General features: G+C 35.9%; 1 protein-coding gene across 1 annotated transcript in view; it reads left to right on the top strand.

Annotated features, from left to right (window-relative positions):
• The window catches only part of LOC108728491 (muscle-specific homeobox protein tinman), a 52,703-nt gene extending 27,882 nt beyond the window's left edge, over window positions 1-24,821 (top strand). The window contains exon 2 of the mRNA XM_018457053.1: window positions 24,092-24,821. Within this exon, the coding sequence (XP_018312555.1) occupies window positions 24,092-24,459 (368 nt within the window). The 3' untranslated portion in view covers window positions 24,460-24,821. The remainder of the gene's footprint in view (window positions 1-24,091) is intronic.
• The last annotated feature ends 351 nt before the right edge of the window (window positions 24,822-25,172 follow it).

The following is a 25,172-nucleotide window of genomic DNA, read 5'->3' as shown; positions in this document are numbered from 1 at the left end:
GGAGAGTCTGACTTCTGTCAGGTCTCTTGGCCTGTAATGAATTCATGTCTGAATAGATACTTTATTCGTACTGAAAATATCGTTCGCTTTCAGAGAGAATAAGCTCGTGATAGTATCATTCCCTTTGCTCCTGCTTAATTAAATAAATCCTTGCGTCGCGTTTGTTAATAAAAGATAATTGACCTTTCACTGTATGCGATCAGGCCATTCATACCCTATGTATGTCCTTTCTTTGAAATACTAGAAGCACTATGCTAAATAATAGTCTACGTTAATTCTTTCTTCTTTATTAACATATTTTTATTAATACTTTCTAAAGATATTAAAGTAGTATATGTAAATAAAAATTACTTAATAATTTTTGTATATTTGTAAAAATGATGAAAATTAATAATCCAGGATACAAAGAACCTATCATGTGTAATAAATAAAGGACTGAAAAAATTATCGTATATACTGAGGGTTAAATAAGCCCTGAGATGAGAAATGTAGATATCCCCTTCGGTAATTATTTTATCTAGCAGATATCCATATAAAAATGCAAAAATATTTCACACAAAGCTTTGAGAATTTAACAGTTTCACTCCCTCGTAGTTTAACTCGCTTCACATATAAAAATGCCACGGATTCCGTTCTCTTGCATTTAATGTACGCACGGAGCGTATAGTCGCGCAACAGTGCGCTATTAACGCACAGGTTTAAATTAAAACCGTTGAAAACAAACGAAAATTGCAAAGGGTCGCTTACGCTGTGCAGATTGGAGTTTTACGAGCGAAAGAGAGATCGCGAGCGACCTTCGGGTATGTCGGGAAAAGGGACGCGACGCCACGCGCATCTACGGCAGCCACGTTTTACGCTTTTCCGCACGCGTGTATTTTACGCGGCCCACGTTTCAACTAACATTCCACGCAAGCCCGGAGGAATGAAGTCGTTCGCGCCCTTCTGGACATCTCGCTGCCGTGACGAGAGATTTGTAGAGCTGACGCGGAAAATATTCCCGTCTTACCGCGGCGCGGCAGCGATGAAAAATATAGAACGTCATTCCGTCACACAAGTGTCGCGCCTCGGAAAATAATTCCTCCGATTACAGACTTTTCTTTCGCAGAATTTACATTCTTTTCAGCAGAAACGTACAAAATAGTTGTAATTAAACATTTACAGGTAACATTTACAAGATGTATTAATTGCTCCAAAAGTTTCGAAGATTACATCATTTAGATTTCATTTCCAAATTATTTAATATATTGAAAAAATCTTAGTAAAAACTACTGAATCGAGGAAGCATTTTGTTACGATCTTCTATTTGTTTGATGTTATTTAAGGTCTACTTAAGCGATTTAAACGTTAAGGCATTTTTTTTTCAAAACAAGTTTTGTGTCATCGATGACTTCGGGCGCATCCAAATTGGACACGCGCGTCTGGTGCATGACGAGTCCCAATACGGTCACTCTGGCGGAAACAGACACCTGCTAATGTCTATTAATAAATTTTCCCCGGTGCATTTTTGAAGGCGTGAATGGAGCTCAATCGGACGGAAGAGCCGCGGGGCGCAAACTTCGTCATTTTGATGTACTTTCGCTCGGTTAGTCTCGTTTCTCGTAATGAGATTAAGTTTCGCACGCTTTCTGTAATTAGCTCCAAGCAAATTGCGAGGAATTGATTCTTTCGATTTCGTGAGCGGAAAAATTCGTCTGAAAATTACCCAAGATCGGGAGACTTTAATTGGATTTGACAGGTGCATCCAAATTGTGACGACTTTTCTACTGATAGATGACACTTTTTATTTATTCTTCTTCCCATGTATACACAAACGAAATTATTCTTTATGAGTTACACTTACACAATTAACCTAATTTAAATTAATTCTGATCAAGTATTTTTAATTGCTATAAGAAAAAGAGATTTTTGGAATTGCACAAATGTTGAATGAATCTTACTGATCATTGTGTAATAAAAACTTCGAAATATTTTTATAGTTCTTTTTTTGCAAAAAATATATATCCTGTATTAAAGATAATGCGGTTAGTACATGTATCTAGATAGTTTAAAGTTTTTCCGTTTACGACTTGCCTTTGGCATTTTATGTATTAGTATTTTATGCGGCAATAAATAATGTTGATAACGATTCTACAAGTTTTTACAATAATATTTATTAATAGCGCAGTTATTTCCTTGATCATTGGAACGCATGCATGTTTGTGTTACTAAATATGTGCATTTCTTTTATTACATATAAGTTGTAGGTCAGATGTAATAATGTTTTAAGTACATGATAAAGGTGCAAAAAAAAAAAATATATATGATATCTTTGAATTTTTAAAATAGAATAAATTGTTCCCTTTCGTCCTACGAAAAAATATATTCTAATTGTTAAAAGACAAAGGATGACAAACACAAACGTGCTTTCCTGTTTACGATATATACCCCGTGTCGCAATTCGACGCGGATGATTTTAACGGGTGCGTTGTATTCGGTCGGTCGAGCGTTTTCGCGGCAGACATCTGCTTCCTCGTCGTCGAACATCCAATTACAGGATCGGGATTTAATCTACTGGAAAGCTTGGGAAGCTAAGGCGAAAGCAGAATCGGTTTAGCCACGGTATGCACAGGTGGTGACGCTTGACACAGCGCGGTATGCGTGCGCATTTGCGAGTCTTCACGCGATGCGTGCGATTGTCCTCCTTATAATCGGCGAAATTGATCGATCGGAGAATTCCATGTATCACAATAAACGATAATTCGGATGGTATAAAGATGATCCCCTAGGCTTTCCGGCCACCATCAGCCCTTTGATTGGATTTGAATGTCTGAAGGCGCAAAATGTACACTATCGTTTAGTAAAATGACACCATCACTCTGTGTCGTATTAACGATATTTAATGAGTTTATAGGACAAGAGTACACAGTTTGCAATTCATAAATTTCCCTTCAAAAATATAATTGTATTAGGTATATCAAAGATGCTACGCAGAGTTTGCGGGTTATCTCAGTATCTTGATACATATCTTGTTAAATGCCTTTAATGATATATCCAGACATGGAGACAATCCGCAAACCGCGTAGCTTCTTTGGAGAAAATACCCGTGGAAGTCTTAAAATCGTATTATGTCAATATAAAACAGCTTTCCTTTCGCAGTTGTCGTTGGATTCGCAACGTCATTTTCTACACCTGGCAAAATAAATCTCGTTGATTATCCAAATTATTACACGATTCGCAATTTACATCGGACGAAATCTCTATTCGTGTCAGACTGCAACGATCTCTTTTGAAACCCGCGTAATCGCGAGACGCTCGCTTACTCGAGATTGATTTAAGCACAATAACGCAACAATGTGTCGGTAATAACGAGGATGATAGCTTCAATTTAACGCGTTGGCGAGATGCATAGGTGCGTGCATACATCTCGTGTGCATCTCGCGAAATCGATCCACTAGATGATTCTTCTAACTGCAGAGCATCGCGATATTACATCGACTATTGTGTGGCGAATACACCGTTAATGCGTTCACGCAGCAGAGGTGCGGCGGAGATTCTTGTAAAACAGCAGACTCGTTCGCGAACCCTCTTCCATCGGTTTCTCTATCCAGTGAAAGCTAAAGGAAGCTCAATTTACACAAAAAAAAATATAATATAATTTTGTGGAACTTAATTCTGTCTATACCGACTTCCTAATATTAATACACGTGTAGCTGTGTTACACATCGGATATATATGCTTTGTCGACGTAAATGCGGCGTAGGACTTATTGGATACTGAAACTAAAGCGTTCGCCACATTCCAGAAACCGTACACAAGGCAACTACTCTCTCCTGCGCTATTTGACCGCCGCCATTAACCGCGCTCGTGGAAATCGGAAATTTATCTCTACCCGTAAGCTTTATCGAGCGCTTAATTTATATTCGCTCAAAGTAATGCGTTAAGAAATGTGGACGCTCCTAACTTGAAACGAATTGCAGAAATAAATTCCCTCGACTTTTGTTTCATTAAAATACTGTTTAAATTCTATAAAAAATCTATTTGCATGTAAATCAGATTTATTCATTTATCTTAGAATTTACGTTTCAAAAAGTACATTATTTTAATTTATTTGTTCAACTTAATAAATTGTGTTATCTTGACACTAAGAAATGTTGAATATCAATTTAACATAAAATATTCAAACAACATATTATAATTACATTATGTTAAAAATTCATAGTACTTTAACGGACTTGAATAGGACGGTTTTAACAGAAATATAAAATATTTTTTACTGTGCATGATGACATTTCTAGTGCAACATTTTTTTTACTAACAGGACATTGAATTAAAAAAACTTTTTCTCTATAACGATCATTCTTTAGAACGCATTTCCGAAGACATTTTTTTCAATGTATAGGACTTTCAAGTTCGCTCTTTTCCGAAAATCGGCTATACATTTGCATATAACAGATTCTTCACGTCTAGTTCAATCGCTTGTGATTTCGGTATTCAGAAATGTTGTAGCATTACTGTCGACGATTAGGCTCGCTGCAAATTTACACTGTGAGAAGGATTAGACGACTGCTAATTAGACTGCACTGTTTGTCGCGCATCGTCAACCGCGCTTCCATGCGCCGACGAAACTAAATAGAGGATCAGTCCAAGTGAGAGAGAAGCAAAACGATTTCAAAGGAAAGAGATGCTCGTCGAGCGACGCGCAATGTGGCGGCTCTTTCATGAAATAAGAAATGTTTCTAAAGCTGTATTTTCTTTGAAAAAAAATCTGCATCATATAGACGTTCATGAAAATACAAAATATAATATTTTGTTTCAGAAATAATTTTTTTACGCTTTTGTTGAATTGAAGAAAATTACTATGATTATACTTCAATTCCAGGATTGATAAAATGTTTTTTTTTTTTAAGAATAAAACATTGTTTTTAAAAATGTTTTTAATGTTTCATACATTCTTTAAATACTATTAAAAAACATGTTTAAGGTATGTTAGAAACACCGATTAAGCACATTTTAAACAATTTAAAACATGATTTTACCAATCCTGTTCAATTCTTTCATGATTTTTTTTGTCAAGGATATTCAGAAATTCTTTAATTAACGGAGCACTGCTTGGTAAACATAGCAGCGCTCCGGGACACGAGATGAGTAAAATTTTACACAAACAGGTTTCGTCTAAAAATTCTGCTGTGCCGATGTGCGCCCCTTTAGAAGTTAGGTGTGAACGGGCACACAGTTTTTACTTGGTCTAACCTAATTAATTCGAGGTGGTCTGATCGAGAGGAGAGTTTCGGCACCGCACAAAAGAGGCACAGGCGGCCGATTGGCAACAATCGGACAGGAAATTAAGAACGCGATCAAGAAACGCCTCTTCATTGTTTCTTTTTCTTTTCTTTCGACGAAGCGCGACGAACGTTGGGATGGAGTCTCACGAAGCTTGTCTAGCCATTAGCTTCTTCTTTCCGTGTTACCGCCCTTTTCCCATCATTTTCCTCGCTTTGATGATTTTCAAAGAAGTGAGGAACAAGATCAGGTAAAACGGGTAATAAGAAGATGAATGTTTTTATCACGCGGTATGATAGGGCACGATTAGAAAGTTTAAGGATGCGTAAGTATTTTTGCATGTTCCGTTACGGAAAGGTAGAGTACCGCGTTGTTCAGGAAGAAACATTGTGCTCCTTTCTTCAATATTTCACTTACGTACCATCATAATGTCCTCGATACATGATAAAATCGAAATTGATGGAAAAACATTATTTATAGAGAACGTCATCGTGTTACTGCAATTAATATCTGCATATTTAACCGTCCTTCTTGAATTTATCTCGAATCTCCATCATCGAATGACGTTAATGATGAATACCTGATATAAGCAATAGCATCCGGGAGTGGCAGTGAAAGGAAATCGATGTCCCGTAAAGATGTCGCTCATCTTATTCGTCTACCGCACACATAGTTGAACGTAGGTAGTTAATACCGCCTCATTAAATAACGTCCAAGAAACAAAGAACTTACGTCAAAAAAACAGTCTAACGGAATGAAGCTTTACAAGACTAATGACATAAAACTCTCTCCGATACTTTTACAAGATTAATTACGTCGAAATCTTTGTGTTTCTCAAGTCTCTGAGACCTTCGAATTATCGAGCTCAAATTACAGTGATGTGAAACGTCTTGAAATTGATCAGAGCCAAAAGATTGATAGCTTTAAATGATAGTCCTTGAATTTGCATCTGCCAGCGATTCAAAGGAAGTGTATGTGACTGTAAAGGCATCTTATATTTCATAATGCGTATGTTCCGCCTACGTCTTATAATACGAGTATAGAAGTTTGAACGCTAATCATGTTGTCGAACAGGTTTCAAGTTTCTTTTCTCTTCTCGTTCGGTTTATCGGCATTTTTTCCTTTTCTCTACAATCAGCAAAAGATAATTTGTCGCGCGTTGACATAATAAATCTATGAATTCTTCTTCTAGCCGAAGAAACAGCAGAAGAATATCGCTAGTATCAATAAACGTGAGCATCAATTTCTCTAAGTAAAAGTAAGAATGAAAGTAGAATTAACAGGTTTTGGTTAAATAATTTTCCTATTGTCGAATATACTTTTGTTGAAAGAGCATTTAAAATTAAAATATTGTTAAAGTAACCTTTACATCCGTATTTCATGTGCACATTTTTCAAGGAGAGAACTTATGGCATTAGTTCTTGGGTAGTGGCTCCGCAGGGCAGAACGAAGAAAGGAAAAAAAATGTCATATCTGATATATCACACGTACACGCCTCTCGCTTTCGAATCTCGACGATGAAATGGCTGTCGTCGATATTATTAACGGCACGTAATAGTGAAATCGATAGAACTCTTTTTCCGTGCTACCCGCCTTAATGCGGTTCCGACTTGTCCAGTACCTGCTTATCGCCGGCACTACTAGGAAGGCCGCGCTACCGTGCATTATGCTCTACGCACACCGATTCCGGCCCGGTCGGTTATTTCACGGTGATCGGATACAGAATTCAGGCCTGCGTTCCAGCGGCTTCTTGCGGGGCCATTAAAGCGGAGAGCTCGGCGACGCGGAGGCCGCAACTGTTCCGCCATTAACGATAATCCTTATTATTTTACAAGTAAATGAAACGCGTTGCCGAACAGAATTCTTGCGCCGTTCTGTACCGATTTTGCAACAGCTGATTGGCAGATTGTTGCTGCATTGGCAAAGACTGATGTTCGGCGCGAAAAAGGTGAAATTCCGGCGACGATGATGGCATTTCATAGTTTCAGAACTACGTCACTGCTCTTTAACGATTAACGATATCGTAAAAAAGGAAAGATATAAAGATGGGACTCTGAAAGCGTCGTTATCACATCTGTTATATTCGTTTGGCCATTTCATGATAATATTATTCGTCGTTAAATAAGGATTCGGTTGGTTCCTCGCGGCGGTAGCGTTTAAGAGCGCTTCTTTTTATTCCATTTAGTAACGGCGCAAAATTCAACAACATTACAGAACCGCGGCGAATTCCATTCCGTCGGATTTACGGTCAACGACACGTTAACAAGGGCGGCGCGGCGCGAATGAAAGAACAAGAAACTCCGGTTCATTACTCGGTAATGCCCGCAAGTCTAATTGGTTGAGTTCGATCGGCACTTTTAATACCAGTTTCTCAACCGCGTGAAAAGTCTTTTGTTCTAATTGGAATCCTCAGGGCGAGACTCACGATATTGTATTATTGGAATACGTTATTATAGATTTCAGATTTGTAATTATTCCTCTAGAAAGTCATGTAAATAGGAGAACTTTCGTTTACGTGTCTATGTCAAGTTGATTAAACTTGAAATACTTTTAATTCTTCACGAAAACGTTAAGATTATGATAATCCTCAATGCTAATAGCCTTCTATAATTGCCGCGGAGATAAAGCGACATTAATGACATTCATGTCCACTAATTTCTTGTAACACGAAATTATCCGCATCCGTATATCGTATATATTCCTCTGACGTTAAATATCGCAGGGAAATCCAGCACGCGGCGGTCTCGGTACCCGCCAAGCGTTTGCACCACAAAAAGCTTCGTACTTCTTGCAAAAAGTCCATTCACCGTGTGATTATTCAGCATCATCAGTTTCATCGCGTCAGCTAACTCAGGCGCGAGCGCGAGCGCGTTGCAACAATAACTTCGCGCTACGCCATTACCACGTTATAAATGCTAATTGTGCAGCGCTACGCGCGACTTGCCTTTTTCATTGCTCCGCGACGTTTGTCATTCCCGCGGCTGAGCGACATTTACGCGTGCCGGAAGCGAGAGAGAGAAAGAGAGAGAGAGAGAAAGAAAAGGAGAGGGATGAGAAAAAATAAGAGACATAATACCCAATCGGTTTACGACCAATGTGGCATATTAATGTCTCGTAAAACAAGCACTTTGTATTAAGAAGCCAATGTAATCGTCGTCATCGTTGTCGTCATCGACCTTGAACCCTGAACTTAGGGCTCCGCGATTGTCTCGCGATAATCCGACGTCGTTACGGGCGGGATTTTTTTTTCGCTTATCGCGAGATGTTCCGCGTGGTTGTTTATGAGTTTATTAATTTTATGCCGGAGCTAATGACCCACTCTCGATGATTACGATCAACGTTCGTCATGTAAATGACGACATCGTACGGCACAGTCTCTCTCTCTCTCTCTCTCTCTCTCTCTCCACATTTGTGCTTTATACGAACTTTGATTTATCGTAGGGAGAGTCACTATAGATCTCACATTTTCGAGATTATCATTAAATTTAAATTATAATATTGCCTAAGATATCTTCGAGTCTTTTCGTGAGAAAAAGGGAAAGTATATCGCTCGAGAGAAGCATCAGTGACAAACGGCAAAGAGGAGAAAACGATTAAAAACATCGCGAAGCGATTTCTAATGTTGATGATTTCCTACAATTAATACATCGCGAGAAGTGTTGTGAAATATCTTCGTTCTATACATGGCCATTAACCCTCAAAGGTTCGTTCTATCGTTTGTTCAGTCATAGCAGCTGCGCTTGCAACGCGATACCGCTCTTTTCACCATCCGAGGCCTTCCGCATTGTTGGTGGTCCAGCGTTACCTGCTGACGTTTCTATCAGACGAGGTATTGTAGCGAGTTAATCGAATTGGCAAAGCATTTTGTCTGCGTCCGAATCTCTACGCAAACTACATTTAAATTTTACAATGCATAAATAAATGTAAACTAAAAATCTTTCTTTAGTGTTTTAGAATATTTAAATATTTTATCACATATTTTTTTTATTGAACTCAATTTTACATAAATAATAAATTCTGCATAAAATCTTTATTTTTGTTATAAACCGTACTCCGTTTGAGAGTGTTCTATTCTTAAATATTTAATATAAAAAAATTGCAAGAAAAAATATTCTACCATTACTGCATGCGAGTTACGTCCAAACTTTTTTACCTGATTGTACATTTATTTATATCATTCATAATTTTAGAAAGCTTGGACAAATGATACCATAAAAATGTCTGAAAAAAGCAGGGTTGGTAAAAAACACGTTTTAAACATGTTTTAAACATGTTTTAAACAATTTAAAATATGCTTAGTTGATGTTTTTAATGTTTTAAATGTTTTTTTTATAGTACTGTTTAAAGCATATTTGAAGCATTAGAAACATATTTAAGAAGAAAAAAACACAATATATTTTATTCTTAAAAAAAAAACATTAGTCTTTATCAACCCTGGAAAAAAAGAGACTTAGGCACCACACAAGTTGCTAGACACATTAATTGTGTGAAATGTTCGAAAAAGATATGTTGAAGGAAATTATTTTCCAAAAAACTATCGCTATGTAGCAAGTATGATATTTGACGCTTACGACCCTACAGATTTTGTCGCAATATTACACCCAGGGGAACTGAAACTTCCGGGAGGACACGTGCGGTCCGCGAAGCGACTAGATTTTTAAAACTATATGGACAGCGTTTTCAAAACTTATATTTTACGAATAAAAACAGGTTTGAAGTGTTCGAAATACGTGCCAAAGCATTTACATTCAGCGAGTCTTGTCGACTTAAAAAGAGTTAATGGAATTCGTAAAAAATCACTGTATTGCAAGGATTTATTCTGGTTTGTGCTGGCTATATCATTTTATGACGCGACGTGTCTCATCGCCACATTGGCATTTACAATGCAAATACATGACGTAAACTGTGATATATCCGGTCGATTCGCGATAGTTCATTCGGATCGAAGGTACCTATGATTTTTCACCTGAGCCGTTTATTTCCGTACTGCCCGTAACGCGATGGATGTGCGATCGATAACCAGCTAGCGCCGATCCAGCGGCTATCGCCTCCGAAGCGTGTACCGCGCATACAATCCTGCTTACATATGCAAATATACATGATAGTACGATTACGAAAAGTTTCCCGCTACGTAACTTCCTACCAGCATCGACTAATGATACCAGATCACAGAATGAAACGTACTTCTTTGTTGTCTAAATAAAAGTCAGCTATTTTTATTTCTATCCATTTCTACTCCAAGTCTATTTTCAGAATTATTATCATATTATATTAGGTATTTTTTTATCATTATTCATATTGTCCACATTTAATATAGTTAATTGAGATCAAATGTTTAGTTTCTCGCGACGCGAAAAGCACGCAGGATATTTTTAATAATTATTGTGAGAGTGAAGGGCACAAATACAGATTATAAAAATTTAGATTAATAATTAATACTTTGACAATATAAATGTTTACAATAAATTTTATTTTTAATTAAAGATTCGGATTTCACACATACCTGCATACAATTTTATTTCATTAATTTCTTCAAACCGAATTTTCACGTTTACAGAAACGAATAATAATATGGTCCTCAAGAGGGATTAAAATCGTCATTTCAATTCGTGTCCCCTTCTTATCTCAATCATGCGAGGGAAAATGTAAAAATACCGCTGCCAAATTGATTTGCAAAGGAGAAAGGGGACCGCGATGGAAAGAGGACGAAACGAACGAAGAGGGATAGATGGAGAGAGAAGGAGGCGGAGCAGGAAATAAGTTCGGCCGCCATTTTGGGTGAGATTTGTCTTCATTAGGACTTCCTGCGGCGCCACTAACGTCCCACCTGGCGTTATAAGGTGTTGAACCACTCGAAGCGGTGATATTAGCGGCTGATGAAACGATATTGCTCCTGATGGGTGGTCCCCCACCTCGGTGTCGTTGATGAAGACGCGAACAGTTGGCTCTCCTTCGTCTTCCTCGCTCGGACTTACAAGCCGAGCTGACTTATTCACCCCTGATGTGGATTTACCAAGGCGACCCTTCGCCGCGCGCGTATAAGGCGTACCTAAAGTACATGGTACATCAGGGACGCTTTAGTTTATTCGCGTTCCTCAAGTCGCATTTATTTCACGTACAATACGAGAGTAATAGAATACGGACACTGATTACGTATCAAGCGACATATGTCTTAACGTTGTATGATATCTTTTTGTTCTGCGGAACAACGCTTTTCTAATGTTAGTGTTTCTTCTTCTACATTTTTACCACCAATTGTCTCAACAGCTACGCTTCATTATTTTACATACGATTTTATATAATATTTATTCTTGTTTCGTTTATCTTAATTCCCTTCTTATTTCTCTTAGACGTGTTAGATACCTTTTAGTCCTATATCTCTTAGCGCGCGTGCCTAACCGCCTGATCAAAGCAGCGCTTATCGCTTATTGCGAAAGTACCGGACGTGTCGCTACCGCTACCCGACTCACCTGAACATAACTTTACCTGTACTTTACCGCGACATTCTCTAACCGAATTCTGACTCGCCTAAAGGAATGTTCCCGGAACACGCGATCGTCCATAAATTGAGCGCTCCTTCGAAACATTTTTCGAGCATATTGATCCATATTCTTACCGCATGTATAATCATTCTAAAGACGAAACAATAATAGTTTCTTCTTTGAAAAAATTAAATATGATAATTTCTTCTTCAGAAAAATTAAATGTATAATAATGATAGTTTATTTTTCAAAAAGATTAAATACACGGAATACGAATCGATATTTCTAAAAAAAAGTTTTCAAGAAGCGCCAAATTTATAGAGTTACATTTTAAAAAAGATAAATTATTTTTTTTGTTAAGTTTATACTAAGTCATACTTAATACGGAATAATTGAAGGATGAAATCCGTAATTTGTAAGTTTTGAAAAGTACAAGTAAAAATATACTCCCTTAAAATACAACAGACGTAAAAATACATTCGTGCGTAATTGCCCCTAACGAGATTTACATTAGATTTGCACAAACTTCTTCACTGCGCGTTTGTATTACGCGATCTTTATACGAGATAGAATTCAAAGTTGAGAAATCGCATTCAGCGTTAAATGTGCGATGAGAATATGGATCATTGTGTTTGTAAAGGTAATGAGGCTAATGGCGGAAGGCCTCGAACGTTAGTCTCGAGAAAGAAAAAAAAGGGGTAGCGTGACAATCCAGTCAGGCTAAAGAATTTCTCTCGTAATTACGCTAATCAGCGGCACGTGAATCGACCGCTTGTTTTTCGACGATTTCAAAGCTGCTAAAAGCGAGTAAAGGACCAGAGACGCCGGAAATAGACGTGAGAGACGGTAAAGGGGTAACGCGTGCGAAAGGGACGAGAGGAGAGAGATGCATAACGAGAGAGATGAAAATCTGAGAAAGAAGTCTGAGTTAATAGGATCAGAGAACCGCGGTCAAACGATCCTTGAAGCCGCTGTTATTTAAAGAGATGGGAAAGAGACATCTCAAAGCGACATTACGTCGTGTGTTACGTTGTTCTCGAAATTCATCACGGGATCGTTCCTCGCGAACGTCGCTCCGCACAAATTGCATTAAACTTTACTACGTTGGTATTTTCAATCTAAATTAATGCCATGCAACCACGTATAAACTGTACCTGTAGCTTATCTGTAAGGTATTTAAAGTATTATTATTTTATATAGAATTTAAGCACACAGACAACATAAATTGCTAATACTATATATTGCTCTAGATTGTGCATAAAATAATTTCGATATTTAACAATGTAATGTTAATTAAATGGATTAAGTGTTATTTAAACTGTTTCTGAAACTTCTTATCCGAGGTACTATTAAAAATTAAAAATTAAAGAAGTTTTATAAAAGAAACATTAAATATTATCTAATTTATTTATTAATTTATTTGAAAAAATTATGAAAAAATTCTTTTTCTTTCGGAGAATATAAATAGCTCATACTTGCATGTATCTATCACTGCAAAAAAAATTGAAAAGATAATCTTTTTTTATACTCTAGCAATAAAATTGTTTTCTGTGATGATAAACATCAAGAAACATTCTTCGTACTAAAATAAAATCGGGTACGAGTTTTCAAAAATTGCGACAAGCGGAAGAAAAATTTGTCGCTGAACGAAGGAAGTGACTTTTCTTCCAGGTATTTTAAACGGCCCGTGTCCGCACCTCATGGAAAGACGAGTGTCTCGTCGCGACTGACAAAGGACGTCGTCTCCCGGTCATTAGTCACGGCGTCGTCACTTCTGCAATTAGAAGCCACTAAGCATTTTTTTCGCTCCACGCCCTACGTCCCTCTCCTCTTCTGTACGCGTCTTTATGAGTCTAGCCGTGGCGTGTGAGCCGACACGCCGTATTCCCGAGGGGATCCTTATGTGGCAGTCGAGTTACCGTATTTTACGCTCTACGCTGAAACGAGCTTCTCGCACTTCGTTTCTTCGTTAAGCGACGATTCGAACAGCATCCGTTATACTTCGATAGCTCGACCGAGACGGTTTTGAAAGTGCTTCGAAAGCGATTAACTCAGAAATGAATGCGGTTTCTCTGAACAAGGAAGAGAGTGAGTGTACTATGCGTACTCCATTTTAATTTCCTTTAAAAACAATTTTCTTCTTTTTATCTGAGTTATATACCTACCAAAAATCTGAACGAAAGAATTTAAGAAAAAATAAGAAAATCTATTACATTTTTTGCAATCTCATTAAGTTAAATTTCTTAAATTTTGAATTTAAAATGTATTTTTATATTCTCTAGAATTAAAAATTTCTATGAAGATAAAAGATTGAAATGTTACATAAGAATCTTATATAAGATCTTGAAATACATATATCTTTTCAAAATTATGTACGTTGAAGACAATCAGAAAGATTTCACTATTGAATTTATATTCCGACTTAGTGTCAGAAATATATAAAGAAATAATCAAATAAAATAAAACAATAACATCTGAATATCTAGAGACACGGAAGTGTCTCGTTAGATTTACTTTATTAATTTAAATATCCAATAAAAAATTAACAATAACTTTTTATATATATAATCTTAATTCAATTTTTATTAAAATTTTATTTGAAACCGCTGATGTTTTCGATCTGAGTTCATAAAAATTGACCGAACGCGTTACGCTCTTACAAATGACGACTCGTCGATCTCACATTAACGATCTGTCACTTCTCTCGAATAATGTAATAAGAAAACGCAAGATGAACGACGCCGTAATTTTGTCGCTCGCACTTCGGCGCAGAGATGCAAGTTGGAAAAGAAGGAGCAGGAAAGCGAAAGTGGCAGATCGCGCTTACAAACCGGCGAAAAATCAAACGATAAATCTCGAACTCAGGGCTGCGGTTATGCCCTTGGGTCTAAACGACTAAATAAGTGTTCCAATTTCAAAATTACCCGCTAAACGATTTGTGGGCCGGCAGAAAATATATCGTTGACATGTGGGCAAAGCCCCTCGGGTTAAGAGCCGGGGTAGTAAGCCGAGGCAGGAGCACGAGAAGGAGAGCCAGGGGAGGGACAGCGGCAGGGAGAGAAGAGAGACTCCCGGAGATGCTGTCGGGAGACAAATGACCGCCGACCGACGGAAGACACTTCCAAATTGCTCCACGGTGTCGCAGTCCCGCCTCTTTTTGCGTGTCTCTTCGTATATTCTTCGAATGCTCACTTGTAGCGGGCGGACGACTTATTAGCGAAATACCGCGGGACGCGGACGTGTGGCACGAGCGACCGTTTGTTTTGCCGGTCCGATCTCTAAAGCAATCTATAAGCAAGAGACCAGTCTTTATTCCCTAATTTAACCCACTGACACACGCGCGCGATCCACAATTTCGATTTTCTTTAACGATTGCATACGACGTAATTTGAAATAATAGTACAGAATAACTCGGAATGTTAATTTAAGATATTTCTTCTCGGATGTCCAAAAGATTAATGCTATAGAATGATGTTTGGAACGATTTGCCTATGTACTTATCCACTGCAAAAACTCATTTGAATCAGGCATTATCCACAGTTTGATGAAATTGGGTAAAACTTTGGGCATATATAAATTATTCAAAAAACTTGCCATTTTTTTCATATTTATATGATTGGGCATATTCCCTGTCGAAATTTACTCCGTTTTACTCTTTATTTTATAATTTGATATCCAAGACATCCTGCATGATACAGTTCAGCAGAGATTTAATAATGTAAAAGTAAAGATAATATGTAAATACAATTAAATTATAAACGATTAAAATTGACTAATAGACCAATTTTGCCCCGCTTGATGCCTTTCTGCGTCTCTGCCTCCTCTACTTTTTCTTGTTTCTTTATGTTACTCGCTCGCGAAAATACAGTCGATTACAATCACACGCTAATTAGCAAAATATGACAATCGCGCGACATTTTGTGCACATTTCCCACATTAATTACATGCGACGCACGCTTTAATAATACAATGGAAAGTTAAGCGAATAAGTATAATACGTTCAACATTGTCTTGTAAATTACGAATATCAAACGACGGAGAACTTTAATTTAATGAGTCACTTTAAAGTGCAAAATGAATTTATGGTAGCGGCACGCGGATGACATGTATTAAGATATGAGATTAATTAAGATTGTATTCATTTAATAAAATTATTTCAACGCCACTTGATTTCGAAATATCCCGTCGTTTCTGCACGCTTACAAGTCCTTAATCATGGGATTTAATTAATAGTACGGATCGATAATCGCCAACTATTCGTCAGAAATAATCACACCTGCCGTTTTCTAGTGCTTGGCGCGTTTCAAAGGATAATGCGACACACAACGCTGTCTACCCGCTAGAGTCTTGCCACGTGAATGATAAACCATGTGTATACAGTGTGTACAGTGCGGAGGAAGCTGTGTTACACCGCAAGAATGCCAAGAACCAAAAACAACCAGAGCCGAGAGCGTTGTGTGTATACCAGATAATCCGTTGCCGTAAAATTTATTTAACACTATAAGATACACCCTTATCTTATATTAGAATTTACATTTTTACCAATAATGTAATAAATTGATTTCGATGAATTAGCTATTATTATCATATCTTGAAACTAATATTATTTAAAGAATGAAATTTACCTTCGTTTTTTTTGAAAAAACAACTTTATTCTTCAAATTTTAATTTGAAGAAAAATTAAAATTTTTCAAAAATTCAAATTTTCTTTAATTTGATTAAAAAGATATGTTTTCGTGTAATAAAAGCTTAGTATTCAGTTTTTGATGCTAATGTAAAAGAGAAATAACTGATATTTATACGTAACTCAACATTTCATTCGCCTTAATGATCAGAGAAAAAAAGTCTTAATAATTATTTTAATATAATAATCAATTATATTAGAATATTGAAATTTATTCAATATTCTAAGACTGATGACATAAACGCGAAGTATCGAAGGCATTAAAGTACTTTAATAAAATATAATTCTTCATTAACAGAATTATGTTTCAACTACTCTCGATGATGGCACAAATAAAAGGTTGCCGCCGGCAGGTAGTGTCGCTTGTAAAAACGTACAGTGTAGGAGTACCGTTAAAAGCACATCAAGACAGTGTAACGACTTGACTTTTTCTTTTTTCCACTTACCCCCGCGCGCCGATAAAGATGTCAAATATCCCGAGACTGGTTATCCACAATAGCAAAAAGCATGATGGGAACCTGTTACGCCACGAATATATATACTTACGGGGAAGAATTCAAGTGATGCATTGCACACGGTCGTTAACCCATTTCGATCTTTACGTGACAGCGGTATCGCCGCGGTGACATGTCGTTCGGCATGGCGCTTCGCACTGTCGCGCGATTTATGCTCGTACTAGATCGTCCAGGATCCTCTGGTCTGACAGCATTGTTGCAATTCACAATTGTAATAAATGCGTTAAACCCGTTAAGAATACCGCTTGCGAATACCAAATTTCCGCGCTCTATGCGAAAGGAATCTCTCGCTTAGGAATCTGTTCATTCGCATAATAAGAGATAATTTATTCGCAAAATTATCTGTTTTTGGATTCTTTAAAGCCTTTAACTTGGAAATGAGATTAATACGTCGTGTAATCAATGTAATACATACAATTATATTTTTTCATTCTCTTATGCTTCCAAACAGATAGTATCTAATGCTGATTATTTAGCTTAGGATATAGAAGAAGGTCACTGATACTGACATAGGTTTCTTAAAGCGACATCCCCTTATTTCTTAGAAACTAACCTTTGCACCTTATTAATACTAATAAAATCGTGATCTGTTTAGCTAATTAAAGAAGTACAAACTCATAATTCATATATTTGTGACTTATTTCTATACCAAATCAGCTAAAAACAAATTCTATGAATCCGAGAAGAAAATTCTTACGGTGTTCTTTTGCAAATTGCGTAATTACAATAATAGTGTCTGTATTACTGATAATATTATGTCATTTTTAATGTTTATAGTTTCATAAATTAGTTTTCTTTACAGAATAGGATATATCTTTATTTATAGAATAGGAATGTGTGTTGGCATTATTGCCTACTATGTCAGTTTTGGAGCCCATTTTGTCAAACGCTCATTTTTGCATAATTTACGAAAAAGTTAATTATTGCAAAATTGCAAACAGTATTATAAAAACTGCTTATATTATCTGATAGAAGACACGTTTTAGTTTGTATTTATGTTTTTGAAGTTGTATTTTTACCTTTTGTTTAAGAAATATTGTCTAAAAATAAAGTGGTATGTCGGTATTGATGACCTTCCTCTATTATTTTCAGATTAAAATCGTTACTGGAAAAAATCTTTTAATAAACTAAAAATTAAAAACTTTAATATCAAAATATTAATTTTAGCGAAATAAAAATCTGTGATCGTAAATAAATGTTATTAATCTCAAAATTGTTAATAACTTGAGCATTGCGGATGAGCAATGAAAAATGGATGTGTCGAAATACCGGAACTCGTTAACGGCGTAACGATTTTCTTTGTTGCATCACAGACCGTTTGCAGTTTGACCGTAAAATTCAGCTTAACAAGAAACTGTTGTCGAATAATCTACTCGACGAGACGCCAGTTAAGCTGTTTCAAGATCGTCGCGCCTCTTAACTCCGTCACTATTCTACTCGAGTGAATCTTGCTCGAGCGTAACCAAGATGGCCGCGCAACGGTTTTGTTAGTCTTTCGCGAGACATATCATGTCGCTTTGCATCGTGCTGTTTGCTTCTACGGCTGTTTTCCCCTGTGCCGTCGTGTCACGATAAATCAAGTTTCGAAAATTTCTCTAACATATTTTTCATGATATATAATTTTCATTTATAACAGATTATTGTACTCATTGATTAGAAAATTTCTAACAAATAACAATTTTCTTCGGCGATTTTAATATAGAAAATTTAACTTAACAACTTAAATTAAATTGTCAATAAAAATATCATATTAGACACATTGTAATTAAATATTGCAACATCACTTTGAAGAAATATTATCATGACTGTATTTCCCGCGATTAGTTCAGGTACGAAGTTTAGATACAAATTTTTTCAATTTTTCGAGATTATCAATACACAAAAAGAATGATTTTATTGAAGTATCTAAAATTTAAATAGATCTGAAAATAGTTCTGTTGAACTATGAAAATAATTATGTAGAATGCTCAAACTTATTGTTAAAATATCAAAACTTTTTGCAGCTCTTTAGATATTTCAGCAAAATCTTATTTTCGTTAACTCGAGTTGCGTTCGAGACTAAAGATTAAATTTAAAAATAAATAAATTTAGTACAATTAAAAAATAAAAAGGTTAGTGAAATTGTATAGCAGGGATTTTTGCTAGTTTTTTGCTCTCACTATAAGTTACAAATCATAGAGAATTTTGCATCGAAAAATATAATTCTCATATATAATTTAGTTTACGGAACCAATAACTATATAACCGACTTTCTAAAATTGGTATACTCTTTAGAGACTACACATCACTTTAGTGATAAAAGGATTAATCTGTTATTAATTACTGCGATTTATTATGAGAGCGGTTAAATTATGTTCGGAAGAAGATAAAGCACAGATATATGAAAGTATACCGGTTCACGTAATTAAACCAAATTTTTGGCCAAGTCAGCACATTAATCAAGCGAATTTCGCCGCCATCTGTGACCCTAGTAGATGTCATACACGGATATGGTTTACGCACGGCAGGTGGTCGCGCGGCTACCCTTTATCTGGAATTTATTTCTGTACAATTCTCCAGTGCGTGTCTATATATCACTTTAAAGAGAATTTAGGTTTTTAATCCCTTTTCTTATTTTAAAAGAATCCAAAAATCTTAATAAATTTCTCTAAAAAATCTTAATAAATCTCTCTAATTTTAATAAAATTCAACGATTTATGTATAACATGCATTTTAGAAATATATATTTTAATAAGTAGCATTTTACTTCTCTAATAAAACGTAGATAATATCGGAATTTTGAAAAAAAATTTTTACAGTAGAATCCAGAATGTTCATCGATGAAAGGGTGAGAAAATCTTTCGGAAAAGGAAGCACCAACAATAGTGTAAAACTGTTTGGAAAGTTGAAGAGGAAGAGGGAGGAGGAGACGCGAGTTGCGAAAAGACAGCCGAAGCGGCGAATCGTGAACATCAAACGAATTAAATCTCTGCGGAGAACCGACCGCAGAAACTAATATCTCGACGTTTCTTCCGTCCGTCCATTCGTCCGTTCGTTTACCGTTTCATCGTCGTGTCTCAACATCTTTGTCGTGCAAAATTCTCATTCGCTTTGTCTTCGATTTCATTTGTCAATGTGTTCTCGAATCGCTGGTTTCAGAAACTAAAAATAATTGTTAGGCTCGAAAAGAATGATCGATGTAAATGAAAAGTGCAATGAGGTTGAAAGATATGTAATTAATTAAATTAATCTACCATGAATAATATGAAATTGCAATTAATTCAGAAAAAATTAAAATTAATAGGTTAATAGAAAATTAAAATTAATATATTGATACAACATTGCAATTATTGTATAAAAAATGACACATATTTTTATGTTATGTGATCATAAAACTTTCATCTTTCTAACAGTTTTTTTCTTCCATTTTTTTATATGCCAATTATACGTTGCACTTGGGTTGCAGTGCGTACGTATAATCGAATCAATACGCCTTTCGCGAAAGGCTCTCTTTCGTGGCAAAGTGCTTGATAGTCTCCTCTTTAATTATTTTCTTGACGTCTGTAGATTGGTAATTAATTTTCTCCCGTATGTACGCGTTATGGTTATCAATATTTCTATCTATGTAATACTGATTTCAGTTGTAAACATAACTAAATTAATATATCAGCAAATAGAATATCCCTTAGACATTTGGCGTATATTTAATCTATTTATTGCCCGCATATAGAACTGATTACATTTTTGTTTTTTAGGATAACTACGTGCCTTCGTCAATTTAATCAGATATTTCCAATATAAACGCAATTAAAAATATGCTTGACAGAGAAAGTAATGAAAAACTACAGATATAATATAATCAATAATTAATGATTATAATTTTCTTCAACAAATATCAAGATTCTGAGGTATTTAGACTAACGGTTATTTCTAAACGTAAACGTCGACTATTAGAAAAATGGAACATGTTGTGGATTGAACGAAACACATGTTACTCTGTATTTTTGGGTTACGTTTAAGCATCGAGCGCGCTTCTTCTCCAATTAGCGTAATAAAATGATTAAGATGATAAGAATGCCAACACCATTCTTTCAAATAAGATGGACTGTCCCCCCGAAAACGAGAAGTCCGGTCACCTTATATGTGCATGACATCGCTCGTGCCGGTCAGTGAGAATTTTTTAAATGGACTGTACGGTCGGGTTGTGCAGGTGTGACCGATGGCGGCGGCCTTTGATCCTGGAGCGACTCCTCGGCTACTTTGTCCACGACTCATCGCGCCCGCCTCCCCCCCTCTCTCTCTCATCATTCGATTCGATTATTTCTTAATGGCTAACGCCATTGCGAAAATGATCGTTGCGTATATTTCTCGGTAAATATTATGCAAAATAAAAAAAAACGGGGTCGCTCCGATTATTGGATAACGACGTTAATTAATTGATACTACTTTCCTCATTCTGAGAGTCAGCGCGAGCATAACAAAAATTATAAAACGGAAACCAGTATTACGCGGTATCATCCGCTAATAAGACACGATGAACGATGATTATTTTAAATTATTTCGCGAGGAAGCGATTATAAAACCAATAGACTCGATATAACAATTTTCATGTCAAGCTTTACACACCGCTAGAATAGTTTTCCACGATCTAATCTAATATAAAGAGATCACCTATAGATAATCAGCATATATTAAAATAAATTATTCACATACTTTAATCTCGACGATAATGCTAGAACGTGCATTCGAAAAATTAGGTTGCAGTGTTCGTTTTTACGAAATAATATTCGACAAGATAAGACACGAATGACTGAATGATTTAATTGACTACACAATTAATTTATAATAATAACAAACAGATTTTTAAGAAAATTGCAGCGCTTGATACAATAAGCTTAATACAACGGAAATTTTTTAAAACTTGTTAAAGTGGCACTCTTTTCCAGAAGATATTTTTATAAAAAAATTTATAATAAAAATACGCATGCATTAACATGCTCGATTTTAGATACTTCGATAATTCAGAATAAATTGTTCAATTATTTATTTGAAAGGTTTGAATTTTTGGTCTAGATACGTTAGCTAGAGAATACATACATCAACTAACAGAATGCATCATATCCTATTTAAAAATACATGTTGCATGTTCAGTAATATCACAAAATGAGATTATTTATATCCGCATACATCTAATCTGATAAAACTACAAATCGCTTCGGGGCTAAAAGCAAACGTCTGGTAGAAACATTTTGAACTACAGCCTTAGCTGGTAACCGGGAACTATCATAGTTATGGCTCTCGGAATTCCGTGGACTGAGCACCGTAACGAATGCGTAATACTTTTATGGGGATAACCCTCCCATGACTCGAAAATACATTTAATTTGTAGTCCTCAGAGGTGATTCCGTGAACTACAATTCCAACGGTGGTCGCCTGAAAAAACTTCGATTCGTTTTGCATATCCCGATCACAGGATTACACAATTTCGATTACTGTATATACTCATTCATATGCATATAGTATTTATATGCAGTATTTCCAATGTCATTTTGTACAGAAGAATACCGTAGATCTTTTTGAGAAACCAAAGTAAACTAAGATCGAAATAAAAGGAAAATAAATGCGTGCTGTTAAAAGATTTATTTCAACATCTTCAACTGCTTCAAACTTTAACTCTTTTCTGTCAATACATAATTTTTCACTACCTTTTCACTACCGTTTCACAAGGTTCCCGCTAAAAATGTAAAAGTGAAAACAAAATAAAATCTATGCAAAACTGTTTTTTATTTATATATGCATGTATATATATAGTATATAGTAATTCAAATTGAATTATTTAAGCATTAAAGATCTAGCTTTGACCGTTAGGGCCATCATTTCTATTCCTTATTGTTTTTTATTGTTCAAAATTGAATGGAATTTTGGAGACATCATAATTGATGCACAAAAATATAAACATTTTTACTGTTTAAAATTCAATATAAGACATCCATGCATTGACAGAAAGGTTAACACGTATTAATAAAACGTACAAGAGCAATTAAAAAAATAATACCTGACGTTACTTTTTTGGTTTCATACAAAACATTTATTTGCTACGCAGCTACATGTGCTTCAATCTCTGATCAGCATGTGTTGCTTACTGGCAATCTCGTGAAATTAATTGATAACTATCTTGTCCTGATTACCATATAAACATGTATATCCTGTATTTATTGATACCTTTATAAATTCATGTAATATAGAGAAACTCAATCTCTATACGCCCGATCCATCTGCTGTAATATATTCTTATCAAGTCTTTCTATCTCTTGTTTTATTCCCATACGCGGAATTAACTACGTACAACGTGCGTTAAGTAAGTGGCGAAAACGATAAAGCACGCGGACACTAAACGTTCATTTAATTTCCCAATATCCTTTTTTTCTCTCATACCACTCGTATTTTACACCTAATGCGTTTTCATGGAGAATTTTTTCCGCCACGTAGCTTTGCGAGCGATTACTCATACAACGTCAGCGATAAAATCTTAATTCATCTATTCGTATCGGTAGCTAATTATCGCATTGCGTTCCCGAGAGACACGGCTCGTCGGGACCAACGGTCTTGTTATCGGCAGCATTTAATTGCCGCTGAATCGATGGTTCGTTTGTGCAATATCCGCGTCTTCGCTCATTCATTATCCTCGTGCACGATAACCGATGCCATGAGGCGCGGCGCTACCACGAAGGCAGAATCATTTTCAGATCTTTCCATGAGAAACCGTATGGATCACCGATAAAATTATATTTCGTCATAAAACGATCTTTTAATTATTTTTATCGATTACCATTTACTTTTCAGAAAGCTATACTTTTTGCTTCTTTGCAAGATTGATTGTATATACACATTTGTAAAAATGTGGAATAAATTATTTTGCAGATATTTAAATAGTATAATTTTCCCACTAAAGTTACTTGAAAAATTCAAATATAATATTATTTTATGTTCGAATGGCAAGGATATGTTATTCGAAAATATTGAAAATAACAAAAAAGCCAAAGACTGATTATAAAATTGTAAAAAAATTTTAAATTATCCCGTGCATATTCGACGTATCGATTTACCATGTATTGATTAAATAAGTATAATATATAAACACAACTAACTATGTCTATTCTCTTGTGTTGCAGAACAAGCCAATCACTTGAACCTGTTCAACAATCGCCAACAGCCGAAGAAGAAGCGCAAGAGTCGGACCGCGTTCACGAATCAGCAGATCTTCGAGCTGGAGAAAAGATTCTTGTATCAGAAGTACTTGAGCCCAGCCGACAGGGACGAGATCGCCGCTCAGTTGGGTCTGAGCAATGCCCAAGTGATCACGTGGTTCCAAAACAGGAGGGCGAAGCTCAAGAGGGATATGGAGGAGCTTAAGAAGGACGTGCAGACTGTGAATCCACTTCTGGTCGCTCAACATCACAAGACTTTCCTAGAGAATGTGCAAGATCTGGGAATTTTAAAAAAACGACCATTGCCAAATTCCATGGACGAGAAATCGTAGAGGTCGACTCGAAATCGACTTTTCGACCTTCTGTGTGCAATTGAGGCTCGACAGGAAAATCGAATAACAATTATTCGTATAATATCAAGTGTTTTCGACCGAAGATCGAACCGTGATACATAATTTCGTGTTACGGTGGTATTATTCGGACAAGCATGGAAATTTATACGCGTCAACGACTACATTTTGTATAATAATCTTCTTTTTATGTGTGATTCGGTCCCTTGACGCATTTTAATGTCCTTTCTTGAAGAAATTGTGAAAAAAGTCTTGCGATAAAAAGCCCATTTTAAAAGATCTTGTCTGTCTAATAATCTATTACGATTCAACATTTAGGTAAGCTTAATTTTTCTCAAAACTGTAAAGCTGTTTATTGTTATTACATTCAATTTCTCAATGAGCGAATATTCTATATATAATGATCCAAAAAAAGTTATAATTCTATATATTGAGATACGATTTAATTAATGACAGGAAAAAATATTACTTTCAAATTTTCAAAAGAAATTTTCGTTGTGCTTGTTAGAACTGAAAAAAGTAACGTTCTTATGTCGTAATTTACGGCTTTAAATGGAAAGCGTATCATAGTCCGCTGCAATTTTACGCGCAGAGCGCGGTGTATTATAATGTATTTATTATAAAATGAAGAAAATGAGAGGCCGTGAGAGGAGAGCCGTCGATAATAAATTATTAAATGAATATTATTCCGTAAA

Source organism: Mycetomoellerius zeteki, unplaced genomic scaffold, assembly GCF_001594055.1.
Source record: "Mycetomoellerius zeteki isolate Tzet28-1 unplaced genomic scaffold, Tzet1.0 scaffold62, whole genome shotgun sequence".
In the NCBI taxonomy this organism is placed as follows: Eukaryota; Metazoa; Arthropoda; class Insecta; order Hymenoptera; family Formicidae; genus Mycetomoellerius; species Mycetomoellerius zeteki.
The sequence above is the reverse complement of the archived record's forward strand: the minus strand, read 5'-3'. Positions and strand labels throughout refer to the sequence as shown.